Consider the following 21659-nt stretch of genomic DNA (forward strand, 5'->3'; position numbering starts at 1 on the left):
CATGATCCCAGAGTCCTGGGATCGAGCCCCGCATCGGGCTCCCTGCTCAACATGAAGCCTGCTTCTCCCTCTCCCACTCCCCCTGCTTGTGTTCCCTCTCTCGCTGTGTGTCTCTCTCTCTCTGTCAAGTAAATAAATAAAACCTTAAAAAAAAAAAAAGCTAAGGGGAAAACTCTCATTTCCTTGATTTTCCTCACTAAAGAAAAATCTCTAAGAAATACACCATAATATTCTATTACTTAAGAAACCATTTTTTAAAAGGTAGAAGACAGGGCACCTGGGTGGCTCAGCTGGTTAAGCATCCAGCTCTTGATTTTGGCACAGGTCATCTCTCAGGGTTGTGGGAGACCCTCGATTCTCTCTCGCTCGCTCGCTCTGCCCCTCTCCCCACCTCTCTCTCTCTCTCCCCCTCTCTAAAAATAAATAAAATAAATAAAAGGCAAAAGACAGCTGTTGCATGAAAAGTAAAAACACTTCTTTACTATGTTTCATTAAAGATCTCAACACTCACATAATACACTAAATACTACAGTCATTCTCTAATAATGGCAAAAAAGATCCAAGAGAATATAAGAGGGTATCAGCAATTTAGTGGCAGCAAGATACATGAATATATAAAAAGAGCATGTCAAAAATAAAAGATAAGTTTATTCAAACTACTGGATTATGGGAAGAAAATCTATAAATTCTTTAAATTTATATAGGGCTATAATTAATATAAATTCATTAGTCCTATTTGGTGCAAAAATATTGAAATCATGTTTTTAAATAATATTCTTAGAAAAGTAAATACATAATTCATAACCATTTCATTATATAAAAATTAAAAAACAAAAATGCTTATGTTATATATAACATCTCAAAAACATATTTGGTTTAGACTATAAATGGACATCCATCTACATAAATCATTAAGCAGTTATTAAATGGGGCTACAGCAAAGTGTCATGACAGCATCTAAGGATAATTACTTTTCTTTATACAGAAACAGTAGTCACAGAACCCAAAAATCATAAATTCCAGGTACAGAAATGAAATTTCTGAATCACCCTACAGAGATGAAAATGCATTTAATTTTTAAAGCCTTCAATAAAGGGGAGGGTAGTTATTTTACTTTAATTTCATTTTTGTTAAAAATACATAGGTGTACATACAGGCACACACTAAAATATCATCCAGCAAAATGCCAACAATAGTGATTATCTATACATGGTAAAAATATCAAGGATTCTTATTTACTTCATTTTCGTTACATGGATTTCCATACTGAACAAACATTAAGTGAATTGTGTAGAAGCTTAAAAAGGATTGATTGGTCCACAAAGGTATTCTATAAACTAGATTCAACAGAATTAACTTCTATTTTCAAATTTTGTAATGAATAACAAGTATGTCATTTTAATAATTTTTTTGTAAGCTTTATTTATTTGAGAGAGAGAGAGCACACACATGAGCAGACAGAGAAGGAGAAGCAGACTCCCCACTGAGCAGGGAGCCCAACACAGGGCTCAGTCCCTGGACCCTGAGATCATGACCTTAACCGAAGGCAGACACAACCGACTGAGCCACCCAGGCGCTCCTTTTTAAAACATTTTGATCATCAAAAGTTTCCTTAGTATTTGATTAAAAGTTTTATTTATGCAGATTTAATATTAAAAAAAAGAGAAACAAATAAATAAATAAAATCTTAAAAAAAAGAGAAACAACTGAGCTGCACACTGGAGTCATCTGAAGACCTTTGAAAAAGTACTGCCATCTAGGTCTCACCCTCCCAAGAGCTCAGATTTAATGGGTCTAGGCTGTGGCCCAGACAACAGGATTTTTTTTAGAAGATTTATTTATTTATTTGAGAGAAAGAGAGAATGCCGGGGGGGAGGGGTGCAAGGAGGGATGGGAGGAGAGGGAGAGGGAGAGAAAGAATCTCGAGTGGACTCCCTGCTGAGCATGGAGCCGGAAGCGGGGCTGGATCCCATGACCCCGAGACGATGACCAAGCCAAAATCAAGAGTCAGGTGCTCAACCGACTGAGCCACTCAGGTGCCCCCAGACATCAGGATTTTTAAAACAACCCAAGAATTTATTCCTTCACTTCCAAGAGTAACAAATGTAAAATCAAATCACTTTTATGTTGATATAGTACTGTTTGGAAAGTCACCCCAAATTCTCATTTATACTGCAGAGAGGAATAAGGGAAATATTTCATATTGTCTCATAAATCAGGGGAATTTTTCATGTTCAGGTTATAACTTTGATTAGCTGATTTCTTCCCTTAAATTTTATTTACCCAGAAATACATTGAGCATCTGGAGTCCAAATATAAATACTGCAGCTTTGATGAGGAATAGGTACAGGTAAATGTATCCTCAATTAAAACATACATTCATTTCTTTCCTTTTCTGTTCATTAATCAATTTCTTGGAGAGATATATACACTTTAACAAAGGCCAGTAAAAGGGCCCTTTGCAGAATTCTTTTACAAAGAAAACTAACGTAAGAAACAACATTGCGGGGTGCCTGGGTGGCTCAGCTGTTAAGCATCTGACTTCAGCTCAGATCATGATCCCAGGGTCCTGGGATCGAGCCCCGCATGGGGCTCCCTGCTTGGCAGGAAGCCTGCTTCTCCCCCTCTCACACTCTCCCTGATTGTGTTCCCTCTCTCGCTCTCTGTCAAATAAATAAAATCTTAAAAAAAAAAAAAAAGAAACAGCAGTGCTAACTTATGTATGTGCCTTACAGTTTACATTTTTATATATTTTTGGGCAAAGCCATCTACACTATCCTTGTTAACAAATCTAAGATTCTTTAATTATATTATTATCCATCAAGGTTCAGCTAAATTGTCAATACGACATCAAAACCTCAGGAAAGATAAATCAAATAAAAGACATCTAACTTTCAAAAAAAAAAAAGATCTAACTTTTAGTTAGACAAATAAATAGTCATTGGAAAATGTCTATAGAACTAAAGGCATAAGGATTTAGAAGTTCAAATACTAGAGAGAAGATAACAAATACCTAATTCTATACTAAAACAATATGAGAAAATTATTTCTGGTCATGTTTTCAAATAAGTATCTCTTTATGGACTCTCTTTATGTATCTTTATGGCAATCTCTCTATAGTATCACTTTTTTTTATTAAAATGTTGTAGATATACAATATTAGTTTCAGATGTACCACATAGTCATTCAACATTTATATACATTACAAAGTCATTACCACAGTAAATCTAGCTACCATCTGTCACCAGTCATATTACAAATATTAACTACATTCCCTGTGCTGTACATTATATCCCCATGTCTAATTTATTTTTGTTTGTTTCTTTTGGGTTTGGGGGGTTTTATTTTAATTCCAGTATAGTTAACAGTGTTACATTAGTTTCAGGTGTACAATACAGTAATTCAACAATTCTATATATTACTCAATGCTCATCAAGATAAATGTCATCTTAATCCCCTTCACCTATTTCACCTATCCCTGCACCCACCTCCCCTCTGGTAACCATCTGTTTGTTCTGTTTTATAACTAGAAGTCTGTACTCCGTCTGGTAAAATAAAGAAAAATTCTTGTATTAAATTCACCCAAAATAGACCAGATTATTGGCATCTCAATATTCTAAAACTACCAGGTAAAGGAAGTTATTTATGCATTTTGCAACAGATACAACCTTAAAAATCCTAAGAGTAAAATGTCTGGAGAGGCAAAATATGATTTCTGTAGCAAATTCATTAAAAAAAACTAAAGTAAAAGGGAACTCAGTCGGTTGAGCATCTGCCTTTGGCTCCGGTCATGATCTCAGGGTAGTGGGACCGAGCCCCACATTGGGATCCCTGCTCAGCGGGGAGTCCGCTTCTCCCTCTCCCTCTGACCCTCTCCCTGCCGCTTGTGCTCTCTCTCTCTCTCAAATAAATAAAATCTTAAAAAAAAAAAAAACTAAACTCATTTAAAAATAGGAAAAACAGAAACAGCTAATAGAGCCTTCTCTTCCAAGAAATTTAAAGTAAGGTTAAGAAATATAAGGCAAAAGAACAAGAAAAATGGCAGGATCAAAAGGAGAAGGATTTTTATTTCTGGTTTTTGCTGGTTAAGCTAGAAAAAACTCTTGAGAGGTTCATTCAAATTTATTAGAGATCAAGTCCTGATTTCATTACATACGCCTAATTACAAGTTTTAAGAAATACTCCCTTTTGGGGCGCCTGGGTTAAGCGTCTGCCTTCAGCTCAGGTCATGATCCCAGGGTCCTGGGATCGAGCCCCACATCGGGCGCCCTGCTCAGCGGGAAGCCTGCTTCTCCCTCTCCCACTCCCCCTGCTTTGTGTTCCTGCTTTCGCTAATTCTCTGTCAAATAAGTAAATAAAATCTTAAAAAAAAAAAAAAGAAATACTTTTACAAACTGAAATGTTTATAGATGATATTATATGATATCTGGAATCTGATTCAAAATAATATGAGGCGGGAGGGGGGTAGTTTTAGATAAAGAAAAGGTAAAATAAGATTAGTCATAAGTTGCTAACTGTTGAATCTGGGCAATATGGTGGTTCATAGCTCTTCTTTTCTTAACATGCTTAAAACTTTCCACAGTCAATGATTTAAAAAAAAAATTCTCTAAAATATGCTCAATTATTTTTCATTTTTGTATATAATTATATGCTGTTCTCTTAAATGTCAAACTAATGATACTGATTTTTACCAGGGTATATTTTAAGACTTTTCTTAGCAATGATTATACATTAATTGTTGAATTATCTCAATTTCTCAATTGTCCATGTGACTATAGCAATTTCATATTCAACTAGATGGGAAAAAGGCAAAAAACAGATGAAAGCTGATCCTAGAGTTCGGGTTCACAGAGTTCAACAATTTATCCCCTAAGAAATTCTATTTGACAGTATCCATATTATAGCATTAAAAAAATACTTATTTTCTAGTTAATAGCTTTATATGAAATGTGTCTGAAATTACCTCCAATTTTTTTTTTTTTTTTTTTGGTGGACAGAGAGTGTGGGGGGTGGGGGGGTCCACAGGGAGAAGGAGAGGGAGAATCTTAAGTAGGCTCCACACCCAGCACAGAGCCCACAATGCAGGGCTCAATCCCACGACTCTGAGATCATGACATGAGCGGAAATCAAGAGTCAGACCCTTAAGCGAATGAGCCACCCAGAGGCCCCATCCTCTAAATTTTTAAATTTCACAATATTGATAGAAAAAATGAATTCTGAACTAAGAGCCACATGAATTATCTTTTCAGTTCTGCCTCTAATTTAACTGTATGGCCTTCATCAAGTCTCTTAACCTCTCTAAACCTGTTTCCTCAACTTTTTAATGAGGAATTAGAATTAAATTAACTCCAGGGTAATGTCCATTTCTAACTTTCTAGGATTCTACATGTCTGGCCTAGAGGAAACCTGAACACATTCACAACTCAAGCGGACAATTACCTAGACCACCACTTCTCCAAGTCAATGGACTCCTGAAGATCCCTGAGACCCTTCCAGAGAGTCAACAAGGTCAAAATTATTTTCATAATAATAAGACAATTGCCTTTTTCACTATAGTTACATTTACCCTAATTATGCAGAACCAATGATAGGTAAAACTTCTACCACTTTAGCCAGAACCAAGATAGGGGTCACTGCACCCACAATAAAAGAATGTTGGTTTCACTTAAGGATACTTTTGACTGGGGCACCTGGTGGCTCAATCTGGTAAGTGCCTTCAGCTCAGGTCATGATCCCAGGGTCCTGGGATTAAGCCCCATGTCAAGCTCCCTGCTCAGCAGGGAGTCTGCTTCTCCCTCTCCCTCTGCTGCTCCCCCTGCCTGTGCTCTCTTGCTGTCAAATAAATAAAATCTTAAAAAAAAAAAAAAAAAGAGGGGGTACCTGGGTGACTCAGTCGGTTAAGCTGCTGCCTTCAGCTCAGGTCATGACCTCAGGGTCCTGGGATTGAGTCCCGCGTCAGGCTCCTTACTCAGCAAGGAGTCTGCTTCTCCCTCTCTCTCTCAAATAAATAAAATCTTAAAAAAAAGAATACTTAACTAAGCAGTAAAATTTATTAATTTTAGTATATCTTGATCCTAAATACATCTTTTTAACATTCTATATGATGAAATAGGAATTGCACATTAAGTATTTCACTGTAAAACAAAATATGATGGCTTCCTCAAGGAACATACTTGTGTGAATGTTTGAGTTGTAATCTTCGGGAACTTTTTTTTTTTCCATAAAATACCATGGTTACTGGAAACACTGACTAACAAACCTTGGTTATTCAAACTTGGGTTTTTGGCAAATTTGGGGTTTTGTTTGTTTTTTGAGTAGAGCCTGTCATTACAAGGAAAGCAACTGACAATATTTGTTGACAATAATAAAATTCAAGGGAAAAACAGAATCTAGGAAAATTTGTATCTGCCACCTTAAGCATAATAGCTTATGCTGTTTAAGTTTAAATAGTTAAGACTTTTCTGATGAAATCAAAATATAATTTTTTGATATTACAGAAATTTGGAAGATCTACATAATTCAACAAAACTGTGTTTCAAATGACCAATACATCATGTTATAAAATCATGCATGGGTAAAAGATACATCAGAGTGCAAAATACACCAATACATTGAAATGTAACAGTGCAAAAGTTCACTAGTATGGTTTAAGATTCCACCTTGGAACTTTAGGAAATTACCACCTGCTGAGTTATGGTGAAGATCAAAGAAGGATATACACAGTTATCTAAAAAGGTTACATTACTTCCTTTCCAAAGGATGTATCTGTGTGAGGCCAGATTTCTTCATCTACAGTTCAACCAAAATAACATAATGCAGGAAAATTTAATCCAGTTATCTTCTATTAAGTTAGACATTATAGAGATTTACAAAAATATAAATAAAATAGTGCCACTTTTTTTCACAAATCTTTGTTTTGGAAAATAGTTATTTTTCTTTTTGTTAATTTTTAAGTAATCTCTACACCCAACGTGGGGCTTAAATTCACAACCCAGGATCAAGTGTCAGATGTTCTACCGACTGAGCCAGCCAGGCACCCCAAAAATGGTTATTTTTCATAAAATGTCATTTTCTGTTACCATGCATTTATTATTTATTTTTAGATGGATTAAATAAGTTTTTAATTTCTAAATTTTATTTTTTAACACAGTAAGTACTGATATAAGCAGATAAACAAAATCTTCAGAAAGTCCTCCACAATTATGAGTAGAAAAGAATCCTAAAGCCTGAGATCCACTGATCTACATAAAATCTTACCAAATCTTTTGCTAGGCAGCTCACATTCTCTAGTCATTCATAATCAATCTGGTGACAGTAGGGGACAATGAAAGAAGACACATATATATTACATAATCTGTGATGAATATTATAAAACAGGTATAATTCTGAACAGTAAATTTGGGAAAACTATTTTGAAAGATTTAATTCAAACAGTTCCTGAAAGATAGGTAAGACTAAAGGAAAGTGAATTCCAGACAAAGGTCTGTTTGAACAAGAGTAGGAAGATGGGAGAATGGGGACATGTTTAAGGAACAGGTCAACGGGGCTAGGGCATGGCACAGTGGTGGAAGTGTGACAAGTGCTGCAGTAGAAAAGTGAGCCAAGAGATTAGGCCATGAAGAGTTTCAACCCCACAGTACAAGTCTGGACTCTGAAATGTATTCATAAAGGCTAATAAGGATTCTTATTCAGCAAGAGAATATTACAATCAGATTTCTACTCTGAAACATAGCCCTAAAGGCAATGCACAGGATAGGCTGTGTTGTGCATTGAGGAAAAGGGCCAAACACAAGGAGATGTGTATGGAAGAAAAAGTAATGAAGCCTGCACTCAGACAGGACTAGAAAGTGAAGGATGACCGCCCAGAAGAACAGGGTTTGGCAAGTGAAAGAATATGACAAGAGGAAAAAGGTGAGTGAAAATTCTGAACCTGAATAACTAGGGCAATGGGGCTATCATATAGGAAACAGAAGATCCAAGTTTCTCAAAGGAGATGGATTTGATGGGAACTGTGAAATTTGAAGACGTCTATAGAGCATCAGTTTAGAAATGACGGTCAAGTTGATACAGAAAGAAATTTAGGGGAAATCACTAAAAATAAGAATTGGAACCATGGGACTAATTATCAAAAATAAGAACAGAGTGAGTAGAGCAAAGTGCCAAGCACATGAGTTTATGAGACATGAACAGTAAAGGCATGGGCAGAGAGAATTAAGGAGTAAAAACAAAACAGGAAAAGTCAGAGACCTGACAGAGTGCATGACCACAAAAGCTAAGAGAAAAGAATTCAAGGAGGATTAGTTGGTGAATAGTTGAACAGGTTGGAAAAGAATAATGATCTAAATGAGGCCACTGGATCTATTAATTACGAGGTTACAGAGTAGTCTCTGTTGAGTGTTTAGGGCAGAACACAGATTACAATGAATCTGGGTTCATGGCCTCATTAGCATGGTATTAGGTACAGGAAATAAATATTTTACCCAGAGCTACATGAAAGTATGTTTTCCAAACAACAGTTTGTCTGCTTTTCAACCGTAACAATTTTTTAATAAAACGATGTCTCTAAATTTAACTGTTATTTTCAAACAATTTATTTCAGTCACATAAAATACTGATTTTAGCATCAAAGAGAACACTATCATTTACCTAATAAATATGACACAAAAAGAATTTTTAAAGTAAGTATATATATGTATATAGTATTGTGCTACATATTGAACCTCACTCTACTGCTTAGAAGAGTATTATTCTTAGTGTAGATGGCTCCCTAATATAGAACATTTGAGGGCAAATCCAACAAATAGCATTTATTTAAGAAAAACCCCTATTACCCAATCCCTTTTTATTAGTAACATCAAGCAGAATATGAGACCAAGCTTAATTCTGGCATATTTATATAAAATGTGTATTTAGCCAGACCTATGTTTATACAACAGTAATATGTGAAATATCCATATTTGTTAGCATAATCTAGAAAACAAGCACTGTTCAACAAAAAGATTCTTCCCTTTACAAAAAAATCACTATTGGAATACTTTAAATAAATAAATAAGAATCTTTCCCAGGATAATATGAAATTACAATTCAATTATTTAATTTACATGAAACTTTACAGAAATATATTTGTTTAAAGCAAATTCATGAAGTATTAATTAAAATGTATAGTTAAGGGGATTAAAAACTGTAAAGAATAGTTTAGACACTGTGTCCAGAAGGTCTCCCCTCTCTCATCAGCTGGCAGGGGAAGCTGGAGCACTGTGTAGAACAGGAATCTGAGAGCAAGGACAAAAGAGGGTATGACAGAGGAGTTATCTGCTTTACACTTGAAAGCAGGCAGTAGCTGCGAGACTGTCATGATGTTACCATCCCTTGTTTAGATACAGTAGACAGAACAGATTAATCCTGAAGGGGTTTTCAAAGTTTTGAGTCTTTAAGAGAACACAGAAAAAGGTAACTTAGAATTCTAAATTGGGCAAAGGCTCTGGATCCAGACCACTGGAAGATATCCCTCAGCTCTGCACCTTACTACTTGTATCAACCTAGCAAATTATTTCCACCTCAGCTCTCTCAGCTGTAAAATGAGATGATAAGAAGAGCTACCTATTAAGTCAACATTAGAATTAAATGAGAAAATGACAAACACTTGAAGTACTGGCATATCACTGGCCCTCAAGAATCATTAGAAATGTACTGTTCTAGGATCATTCTGGATCTGGATCACCCGTTCAATCCATCATTATAATATATTGGCACCTTCCAACCCATGACAAAAACCTTTTCACTGTTCAAGTACTCTACCATACTATGTCAATGTTGTATGCCAAACAATAGAATGCTAGAGAATAGAACCAAAGTCCATGAAATTCTGGACCAATTCCAGAAGTACACCTTTAATAAAAAAAACAGCCCATTTTTTGACACACTAACATTCTTGTATACAACCATCAGGCTAGCTCCATTTTTGCTAATAACTCATTAAAATCACCAAATTGAACAACTGGTCTACAAATTCCTAACTTATGCTACACCCCCCCTTCAAAAAAATCAAACTTATCAGTAGAATATATCTAAGAAATATAAAATTCTGAGTGAAATATTTTTTTCTGGTTTCTAAAACATCTGTAGTGAAATCTGTCATATGTTCAAACTCATTTAATTCTCATCCATCTCTCCCCTCCCCACCATGCCTGATAGAAAATCTTTCTCAAACTAATATAAACCTCCTCAGTTTGCCATTGAATACACGGTGCCTACTTCTACACTAAGCACTCATTTGTTTTTCCCCATTATCTCAACGGCCAACACAGCAGTTTTTTTTTGAAACCTCAAACAAAAGGATTAAAGATACATAAAATCATCTGCTCTCATCTTCAATGATGGACAGGAAGAGCAGAGAAGCTAATACATTCCTCTTGAAAACACATATGCATGAATACACTTTGTTCTTCCCCAAAATACCAAAAGGATAACAGACAGCAAATCATGCCCACAAACCAAAACACAGTTGTTTCATCTAATTTTAGAAAAAAAATAACAAGGAACTGGAGAAAAGTTCTCCCTGGAACAACTCAATCCTCAAATCAGGGAAATTCAAAGAGCATAACATGGAAAAACCAACAGCCTCAATTCTCTTCAGGATACTAATTCTATCAACACCAAATCAAAACAAAGCGTATGTTTTTAGAAGATCCCAAAAAGTTTGAAATCTCTTTTTCAAAGAAGGAAAAAAAGACCACTTACAGAGAACATGTCTGAATGTCAAGCACAGGTGCTCTGTGGTTTACTCCAAACCTGTTTGTTTTTTGCACCATACTTTTTTTTTTTTTCCCTTGAAGAGCCTCCACACCCAGCTTGTAGCCCAACTCAGAGCCTAAACTCAAGACCCTGAGATCAAGACCTGAGCTGACATCAAGAGTCAGACGCTTAACTGACTGAGCCACCCAGGTGCCTCCCATATTCTTTTGAAGTCTTATAAACTTATTTGTTTATAAACTTACTTGTTTAAAGAAAACCAAACTATATCATTTACATCCAGAAGTATCCTTTATTTATATTTTAAAGTCTCATAGCCAGGTGTTTGTTATTTCATTACTTTGCTCAGCCCTAGGCAATACGGTTAGTTCTTACCCTTCTGGAAGCTGTGAACAAGACTCAGTCTAACTGTACTTGAGACAAGCAGTCTCAATCATTTTGTAGGTGTATCTCCAGATTTTGCTTAGGGGTACCTGGGTGGCTCAGTCGTTAAGCATCTGCCTTCGGCTCAGGTCATGATCCCAGAGTCCTGGGATCCAGTCCCACATCGGGCTCCCTGCTCAGCGGGAAGCCTGCTTCTCCCTCTCCCTCTGCCCCTGCTTGTGTTCCCTCTCTTGCTGTGTCTCTCTCTGTCAAATAAATAAATAAAATCTTAAAAAAAAAAAAAATGTTGCTTAATCTGAGAAAATCTTGTACTTTTTCCCTGGAACCTTCAAGAGTAGAAAGAAAATATAAATTATAATCTAATTGTTTTTGGAGGGAGTACTGCTCATATCCTAGGGACCTTCATACCATCTCGTCTCTTAAGAGAAACCTTTTCTTTAGTAATCAAGAATTTGTCCAAAATAAAAAACACGTATTTAAACTTGTACCCAGAATTCAGGTTAACTAGGTAAAATTGGCATTAACAAAAGACAGTTGAATAACAGAAAACTGCAACAGATTTATACAGAAATTTAATGTGTCTTTAAAAGGACTTGGGGAAGAAGAACAATTATTTCACAACAGTCTTACTTCTATGAACTATTACTACATTAAGCCTGTGTTCTGGTCTTTTTGCTATCAGGAGTCCAGGGGAACAGGAGATACAAATTCCACAAGACAAAGAGCTCTTCTTGCCAAAATTCTTTTTAAAAAACTTGGTCATTAAAAGATCTTTTCTAATGAAAAACATTTCAAACCAATACTAATTTCAGAAACCTCATTTCTGAGCTTGTACCTCAGGTACAATATATTAATAAAAGGGTTTTATGTTAATAGACTTAGGATATGTTTCTCATTGGGTTATATGGATCATTAAAAGTTCCTAAGGGGAGCCTGGCTGTCTCAGTCCATAGAGCATGCAACTCTTGATCTCCAGGTCGTGAGTTCAAGCCCCATATTGAGCACAGATTACTTAAAAAAAAAAAGTTCCTAAAAAAACTGTCCAATTAGATGAGAAAGTGAATGAACTATTTTCTAAGCATGTATAAGGTAAGTAGTCTCAAGCATTTTTGAGATTTATCACAACTCTCAAAGTTATTTAAACTGCACCAAGGAAATGCTAAAAATTCCCACAGGATCTAATCAATGCCCTATTTATTCTCCACATTTACTCTCCACTTGCTCCACCAAACCCCCAATCCCTCCTCTGCTCTGTTCCTTCCCTGGGAGGATGAGCCAACACAGATCATCACCTAGGCTCCCCAGGTGGGTGCCAGCAACGCAAGCCAATGAACAAGACCCAAAGACAGAGGGAGGTCAGGGAACTTCCCCTCCCTCCCTGCCTGACTGCTTCAAAGCCACAGTTCCCAAGGCCCTCCTCCACAATGCCAGCTCTCAACTCTCAGTTCCGGTAATCTCTGGAGAATTAAGGGCTTCTCACCATTGCTATTCCCTGGGTGCTCCCCCCCGCCCCCCACGACCACCCTTGTTTGTTCTCTAACCTCTGTAAGCTCTTCTTTTGCACCATCAAGGATGAAAACTCTTTCCTGCTGGGAGCCTGCCTGATGCAGCTAACAATACCAAGTCTGGTTAATTCAAAACAGTACATTACATAAAGAAATCCAATTTTAAAAGTTTAACAAGGTCTTAAGATCTATTCAAGTATTACTTACTATTGCTATTTGTATAATTGTTTAAAGATTAAATATAACCAGTTCACTTCCAAATGAAGCTGGTTAAAAGCTGAAAAAAATCATTACAATTAAAGCTAGGTGTGAAATTTAACACTGTCCTGTCCTCTCAAGATAAATGCCTATAAGCACCAAATAAACTTAACAGAAGAAAAAAAAAAAAAATCAATGAAGGGATTCTGGTAATCGATATTTCACTTCCTTCTACCATACACTGCCTGGTTAATCCAAACACTTTTTTGTTATTATTGAAGCCTTCCCTAGGCATAGGATAAAGAAAAGTTTTAAACCAGTGGTTCTCAAATTTTGGTGTGCAAGTAAATCAACCGAGAAACTTGTTAAAATGCTAATGCCCAGGCCTCACCCACACCTTTCTGACAAATGTTTTCACTAGTTCCCAGATAACTGTGATGCACACCTAAATTTCAGAACTTCTTAAATTTGGCCAACTTTAAGATTCCACCAAAATCTCCAATACACTTTTTTTCTTTTTGAATGAACATTCCACATTAAACATGGCCAAAGAAACCAAAAAACAACAACAAAAACTAACACAGTAACAATAATAATGCACACTAACTACACACCCCTGTGATATGTGTTTCACATGTATTATCATCTAATTCCGTCCTCACAAAAACACCAGGTAGATAACATTATTGCCTCCATTTTATAGATGAGAAAATTGGAAGTCCAAAGAAACTAAGTAATCTGACTACAATAGTGACTGGTAAAACCAGGATCATCTCTGGTCTGCCAGTCCCTCTTACCTGTGAGCTGGGTAAGCAAGCACTTGTATATAAATGCAACTCTGGAGCTTCAGGACTATCACAAAAAGGATTAAGCCTAAGGGCGAAGCAGTTGAAACAAGCAATAACCCTCCCTGTCCACTCCCTCCCCACAACAAGCTGTCTTGAGCTTGACCCACCCCATCACTCACCAAGGCCTTCCACCTACACAGTATGCCATCACATACTGGTAGAACATCACAAGTCTGTATGTATCAGTATTCTTTCTACTCTTACCTACTGCATGGTAAGTACATCCAAATTCCATCTCCACCAAGTACTGGCTGTGAGCTTCAGCAGATTTAACATCTCTATGCCTCAGTTTCCCAATGTGTAAACTGTGGGTCATAATGTCAAATGCACTAAAGTCATGTAGTGATTAACTGAGATAATGTACATAAAGTACTTGCTTGACACACTAACACATGGTAAAAACTCAATAAACATTAGCTGCTAATCCAACATATCAATCCTAGGTCCCATTTATTTTCTCTTAGCCTTGTGTTCCCAAGACTGTGATAAAAAATGGAACATACTCTTACTTATTAGGAGCAAACTGGTAACAGTGGACTGAAGGCCAGGAGTAGAATATTTTAGAGTAAATGAGTCTCTTAGTAACCCTCAAATTGCACAACTTTGACAACTATTTATTTCCCAACTTTAGGTCAGCCCTGTTGATTACATACTAGTATGAAGAGTCTATAATTAACTTAATTCAAAACAACAATAAAATGTCACTCAGCACAGGGACTTGGGTCTTAATTTATCACTGTATCATCAGCACTTAGAACAGTGCCTGGCTCATGGCAGACACTCAAATATTTGTCAAATGAATGAAGACATAAAGGTACCAATGCAGACACACCTTAGCTCATTAGTGAATCTTTACAAAAACAAGCATAATTATCAGATCAATACCAATGTGCCAAGTAACAAAGTTATTTTCAAAATTCCCCCACAGTATTTTTCTCCTTTTTTTTTAAGAGCAAAACATCTTGCGTGTTTGTGTTACAAAAAAAATAAATCCAAGCAGGTAATGAAATAAACATATTTTTTTAAGTATCCCATTCTGGGTTCTCTGTCCTAGAATTTAGTAAACAGTTCAAGTTTAACTTGCTTCAACACTTCTTCTGGATGCTATGAGGTCTCCATCTCATGCCCATGTTTCTGTAGTCCAGCTCCTAATTGACTGGAGAAGTCATCATCTACGTTGTCATCATCCCAATCATCCTCCCAGACATGTGGATCCTCATCTTCATCTAAGCCAGCCCAGTCTTCCTCAGGGAACTCCCTGAACTCGTTGTCTTCCTCCAAGAGACTCAGGTCTACCGGCTGCTTTTTCTCTGACATGGTGACCCTCCCCACTGAAAACCTCTCAGGCTGAGAGGAAAGTTGGAACTCTCACTTTTTCTCACAGAAGACACCAACACTGCTGCCACCTCTGAAGCCAGCTCTACCACACAGCTCGCCTTTCTTTTTTAAAACAAATCGTGGGCTTTTCTTTAAAAACTCTCCAACCCGGGGCTCCTGGGTGGCACAGTCGGTTAAGCGACGACTTTTGGTTTCAGCTCAGGTCCGGATCTCAGGGTCATGAGATCAGGCCCTGCATGTGGCTCTGTGCTCAGTGCAGAGTCAGCTTGAGACTCTCTCTCTCCCTCTCCCTTTGTTCCCCTTCCCCCCATGCTCACCCACTTGCATGTGCACATGCTCTCTCTATATATAAAATAAAAAAATCTTTAAAAACTCCCCAATGAGAAAAGTTAATTACCAACCTCAGCTCCACTAATCTACTAAAAATGTTAAAGGAGTCCCATAATAATGCATCATGCTCACCTCCTACCTTACATTCAAACAAAAACAAAACAAACCTAGTAACTATTTAACAATTATCACTTCAGTGATGCTGACTTTGCAGAATTTCTTGAACCATTCGAATAGAAGCCACAAAATGAAGTAAGTGCCCATTAAGAGGTTAACCCTAACACCTAGAAGATAACTGTGATCTACTATGGGAATACACATAAGTTCCATTCTCAGCTATGCTTCTAAGCAGCCACATATGTAACTTTGAACAAGGTGCTTAATTTTTTGTCCCCATTTTCTCATCTGCAGAATAAGAGTAAGTTTCCCACATCTACTTCAACAAGTTGTTTTAAAGACCAAATGTATATAAAATGATTTCGAGGACAATGAAGTGCCATACAAATGTAAATTGTTAAATTTGATATAAACATCATCAGATTTTAAATGGGTATTCCTATTCATCTTTCTTTTTATGTCGCTGCCACTCTTTATATTTCCTAGATCCAAAGATCTGCCAGTACAAAGAAGAACCAGTTCCTACCGACAGTCATATTTCAAACATAGTAGACCCTCAGCAGATATTTGTTGAAAAACACATCCATCCACGTGCAACAGAAATTTTAGAATTCTGCTATATTCAATACCTTACCTTGTAAAGGTTAAGCAGCAGGTTACTTTCAAATAAAATAACAAGTGATGTAACTTACATGAAAGATGCCTGCGGTTTTGTCAAGAGGAACCCTTCCTTGTGCACATTACTCAGCCTGGATATAAATAGTCACCTATGTGAATATCACCCAGGGAATGTTCTTCAATATTCTGGTTTCACTGGAGGCATGCTTTCCGCATAGAAAAGGACTTCCCTTCTCTTTAACACTAGCAAGATTTCTAAAGATGCCAGATTCATTCTTCTGGTTTTACAGTCTATGCTTCAGCACTTACTGGGAGAACTTTTTGTGGACTTGTGGTCATTTCTCAAATTACCATGTCATTCTTCTACTAAATATGAAAAGTTTATTTTTCAAGACCATAAACAGAAAAATATTCTAATACTTATATTTTAAGATTAATAATAGTCCGGGGCGCCTGGGTGGCTCAGTCGTTGGGCGTCTGCCTTCGGCTCAGGTCATGATCCCGGGGTCCTGGGATCGAGCCCCGCATCAGGCTCCCTGCTCGGTGGGAAGCCTGCTTCTCCCGCTCCCACTCCCCCTGCTTGTGTTCCCTCTCTCGCCGTGTCTCTGTCAAATAAATAAATAAAATCTCTTAAAAAAAAAAAGATTACTAATAGTCCATTAAATTTGTCAAATAAGGGGTGCCTGGGTGGCTCAGTTGTTAGGCGTCTGTCTTCGGCTCGGGTCATGATCCCAGGGTCCTGGGATCAAGCCTCGCATCGGGCTCCCTGCTCTGCGGAAAGCCTGCTTCTCCCTCTCTCACTCCCCCTGCTTGTGTTCCCTCTCTCACTGTGTCTCCCTGTCAAATAAATAAAATCTTTAAAAAAAAAAAAAAATCAGGGGCGCCTGGGTGGCTCAATCGTTAAGCATCTACCTTCAGCTCAGGTCATGGTCCCAGGGTCCTGGGATCGAGCCCCGCATGGGGCTCCCTGCTCCGCGGGAAGCCTGCTTCTCCCTCTCCCACTCCCCCTGCTTGTGTACCTCTCTCGCTGTGTCTCTGTCAAATAAATAAATAAAATCTTAAAAAAAAAAATTTGTCAAATAGAAGTATAGCTGTTGTAAATGTTAAAGTTCCTGGTTCCTTTGAATATTATATAATGCCTCAAAAATAGGATTTAAGCTTTTTTGACCTTAGTTAGTTCTTAATTATCTACACATACATATACACACACGCGGATGTGTTACAGATCCATTAATAATTTATATTAAGCTCTTGGATGATGGTCTTGTATTTACAGTTTAGTAAGAGTATCCTCAAGAGGAAAAGTTCCTAATAGTTCAAACCAAATAATGAAACACCTATAGGGGCACCTGAATGGCTCAAGTCCTTAAGCGTCTGCCTTCGGCTCAGGTCATGATCCCGGGGTCCTGGGATCGAGTCCCGCATCGGGCTCCCTGCTCCGCGGAAAGCCTGCTTCTCCCTCTCCCACTCCCCCTGCTTGTGTTCCCTCTCTCTCTCGCTGTGTCTCTGTCAAGTAAATCTTTAAAAAAAAAAAAAAAAAAACAACTGCACGGGCGCCTGGGTGGCTCAGTCTTTAAGCGTCTGCTTTGGCTCGGGTCATGATCCCAGGGTCCTGGGATGGAGCCCCGCATCGGGCTCCCTGCTCTGCGGGAAGCCTGCTTCTCCCTCTCCCACTCCCCCTGCTTGTGTTCCCTCTCTTGCTGTCTCTCTCTGTCAAATAAATAAACAAAATCTTTAAAAAAAAAAAAAAAAAACCTGTATAGTCACCCAACCCAGCCTTCTTACCATTTTTCTTCTCATTTACCCAACTACATTCTACTGCTGAAATGATTCCTACTTTGTTACAAAAGATGGGCTTTGTGTGCTCATTTTTGTTCTTTATGTCTATTATAGCTCAAGGGACATTCCTGAAATAAACACAGGCCATAAAAAAAAATTGTTCTAATAGTACAGGTGAGAATTTAATCATCCTTTGAAAACAAGCCCCCTCACAAAGATTACGAAATTAATTATGTAATCTTTAAAAGACAGCTACTGCATTTATGGGCAATGATCTAACTCATTTGAGGAAAATATAAGTTCTATCTGAAACAGGAACACTGTACTATTCATTTTATCTACAATGAAAACCAGTGTTATATTATGGCCTAATTCTAATTCCTATAAACCCGTCAAAATAAAAAGTGCACAATTTGTATAATTTTCTGGAATTTACATCAGAGTGCTCGCTTCAGCAGCACATATACTAAAATTGGAATTTACAGCAGAAATGATAAAGCAACACCATATCAATGTTCAAAGCTGTCTCAACTTAAGAATGAAAAAAACAGAAAATTCAACATTAGTTTCAGAACCTCATTCATGACCTATATCATCCTCAGTCCTGTGTGCCTTCTTTAAGTTACATTCTTTAACACAGTACCAGTTCTGCAGGTTTATTTGAACAGTCTACCAAATGAACTGAGATCAAGGCAACCTGGTCTGATGGAAAAGTCAAGGGTTTCATGGTCAGAAGATCTAGGTGTGAATCCAGACTTTGTTCCTCTGGAGCTTTAAGACCTTGAGCAAGTATTGAATTCTCTAAGCTTAAATTTCTTCATGTGTAAAAGGACAAGACCACCAACCCTGAAAATTATTTGGTAGATCAACTCCCTCAGTTAACGTTCTGATTATGGCAGATGCCTAATAAAGGGGTGATGATCTTATACCACTAAAATTCAGAAATTATGATGAAGTACCTCATTAAGGGGGTCACAAACTGTATGAAAATTATTAAAGCTGTAATACCTTTTTCAGTCTTTTAGTGAAAATATTTTAATATACAAAAATGAAAAATTCAAAGGTTAGAAATCTTTTTAAAATTGACATTTCTAAATATCAAAATGAAGCTTCAATTATCAACAGTGAAAACGGGTTAATTTTCCAAAAAAATGTTTTGGATGCTTATATTTATTCAAACCTCACATGGTCAAAAATTTTAAAACTTTCTAAAAAGAACTGTACTTTAGAACCCAGAGACAGCCCAGTTATCTAAACAATGGGCTACATGATACTCCACATTCTCCAGGCAAAGTCACAACAGGATGAGAAAAGAGCCTTCAGCCTCTCTCAGATTTCCTGGCCACTGTTATTTTAAAACTTGATCACATAAACATAAACAGAGGGGAAAAAATCCACTTCAGATAAGCGTCATGGGTTATGATTTATGATCTGTTTTTAATACCTTGCATTAATTTACATTAAATATTGCAATAGCTTATTACATTTTTCTTGCTCATGTTTCTAGACACTAATGAAGAATATATGTATGTTATGGTTTTATATAATATATATTTAGAGTTTTTAATCATGATAATCTTTTCTTAAGGTCATTCATCACTTCTGTTACTCCCTTTGAAAATTAGTTTTTGAAAACGAAAATGTAACTCAAACTGGGAAAACAATATGTCACATAGAACATACAAACTCAATAGGCAAATCTGCTTAAGACTAAAATGACTTCTGCGGGCGCCTGGGTGGCTCAGTTGGTTAAGCGACTGCCTTCGGCTCAGGTCATGATCCTGGAGTCCCTGGATCAAGTCCCGCATCGGGCTCCCTGCTAGGCGAGGAGCCTGCTTCTCTCTCTAACCCTCCCCCCTCTCATGTACTCTCTCTCTCTCTCATTCTCGCTCTCTCAAATAAATAAATAAATCTTAAAAAAAAAAAAAGACTAAAATGACTTCTGCTTACCACTGTGCATATAATTCCTGCGCAACTTAAAACACTCAAAGTGAGCTGGATATTTAAAAGTCAATGAGTTATTTTGAATGGCTGCATTGTTTCAAGCTCTGGCTATAGCCCAATTTGTAATGTTTCTAAAATTAATGATAAAAAAAACACCAAGGTAATTTTTTCACTAAACAATTTCCAATTGTAAAACCACAACCCATGATATCTATGAAGTTTAGTTAATTTGTACAGATATGCCATTTCGCTGCCAACCTTTGTACCATGACCATTCTAACCCAAGTTCAAGATTCACATTTTATGGTGTGAATAGTTTCAACTAAATCTTAATTTCTAAAACTCTCAAACCCTGACTATATTTAGATACACTGCATCTACACCACCAGAGCATAACAGCAAATGAAACTTTTACTTAGCATGTAGAGCAATCTGTGAAGTTGGGACAGTGTTCTAGTTGCTCATTAACATCTGTAAATTAGGATGTAAGCATTCCTCTACCACAAGTTTATGCCAGATAAAATATAACCTGTTTTCTTAAACTGTAATAGAAATAGTATTTCCGACACCAATGCTCTAGTAATAACTCTACCAAATTATTTTCTACTTAAAATCCCGGAGTTTGAGCATTTTAATGGTTTTAAGGAGTTTTTGAAAATTAACAAATATAAAAAGCTCTTGTTCAGTAGCACCTATATAAGTCAACATAGTCAAAGTACTGGACAACCTAAAGACTAAAATTATATTGTTAGACAGTCCCAACCTGGTCTCCTACATGATTAAACTATTAATTTAATAGTGGCTGGCATCTGATCCTCAGATCTCAGAACAAACGGCACTATTCCTACACTGAATTTTACGCTTGTTTACTTAAGAGAAAGCTATCACGGAGTGTCCAAGTCAGAGTGGGTCACCTGAGTGCTCTGCTTCTACCTGGGAGCTAGAGTAGGCACACAAAGGTATCTTGGTGACGATAAACCCATGAAAGGAGACTCTCATTGTCTTGTGGAAATGAGAACCAGCCCTGGGACTACCGTGAGCCGCCGGCCGGGCCCACCCATCACCTGCTTCACCCACAGGCGTCCTCAGGAGGTGAAACCAGCCGTCGGCCCCCGGACAGCCCCAGGAGGCCCCGAAGCAGGGCGGGCCGGGACAGCGAGGCCCTGACGCTGACGCCCCGAAGCAGGGTCTCCGCGTCACTCACCGGTGCGGACGCGAGGGCAGGTGCGCGGCAGGGAGGCTACCTGTGGCCGGAGAGGTGAAGGGCGGGGTGAAAGGTGATGAAGTGGAGCAAAAAGGGCGACGACGTGGACAAGCTCTGAGACGGGGCGGCGGCGACCGGGATCCTGCTAGCTTCCTGCTCGGACAGATCCCGGGTCCGTCTCCGCCCGCCCGCCGGCGCCCAACCTAGTCCCCAGCCTCGGCGCGCGCACGTCACGGCTACGGAGCGCCCAAGGGGGCGGGGGCGCGGCGGGCCGGGGCGGGCCGACCGCGCGCGCGGGCGCACGGGCGCACGGGCGCGCGCTACGGGAAGGGGCGCTCGGCTCCCGTGGCTGCCCCGCCCCTCCGCTCGCCCCCGGCCGGCGGCGCAGAGCCTCCGGGGCTGAGGTGGGCGCGCTAGAGCGCGAGAAGGGGCAGCCGCGCGCGCAGCCGACGGTCCTTGTTCCTCCCCCTGCGAGACGGCCCTCTTCGGCACGGTTGTCTCCTGCCCCTGCGAAGCAAGTTCTCTCCGGTCTGGATGCGGTGACCATGCAGTCCGGCAACAGCAAGAATCTGTTCACGGAGGGAGACAGTTGTTCAGGCGGGGGGCGAGGACCCCGCGTTTTACTAGAGGACGGGCGGGAAC

At 38.5% G+C, this 21659-nt stretch overlaps 2 protein-coding genes across 2 annotated transcripts in view; both read right to left on the bottom strand.

The window, feature by feature from the left end:
- The window catches only part of MYO6 (myosin VI), a 143436-nt gene extending 122240 nt beyond the window's left edge, over positions 1–21196 (bottom strand). The window contains 1 exon segment of the mRNA XM_021693673.2: positions 21018–21196. The gene's annotated coding sequence lies outside the window, so the exon portion shown is untranslated.
- On the bottom strand, positions 14792–15004 carry LOC110583668 (SEM1 26S proteasome subunit). Its single transcript, XM_021693672.1, has one exon. It carries the CDS (start codon positions 15002–15004, stop codon positions 14792–14794), a length of 213 nt encoding a protein of 70 aa, XP_021549347.1.
- Positions 21197–21659: the final 463 nt, after the last annotated feature.

Source organism: Neomonachus schauinslandi, chromosome 8, assembly GCF_002201575.2.
Source record: "Neomonachus schauinslandi chromosome 8, ASM220157v2, whole genome shotgun sequence".
Classification (NCBI taxonomy): Eukaryota; Metazoa; Chordata; class Mammalia; order Carnivora; family Phocidae; genus Neomonachus; species Neomonachus schauinslandi.

Coding starts and splice junctions, on each gene's coding strand:
- LOC110583668 (XM_021693672.1), bottom strand. CDS start 15,004: ATGTCAGAGAAAAAGCAGCCGGTAGACCTGAGTCTCTTGGAGGAAGAC.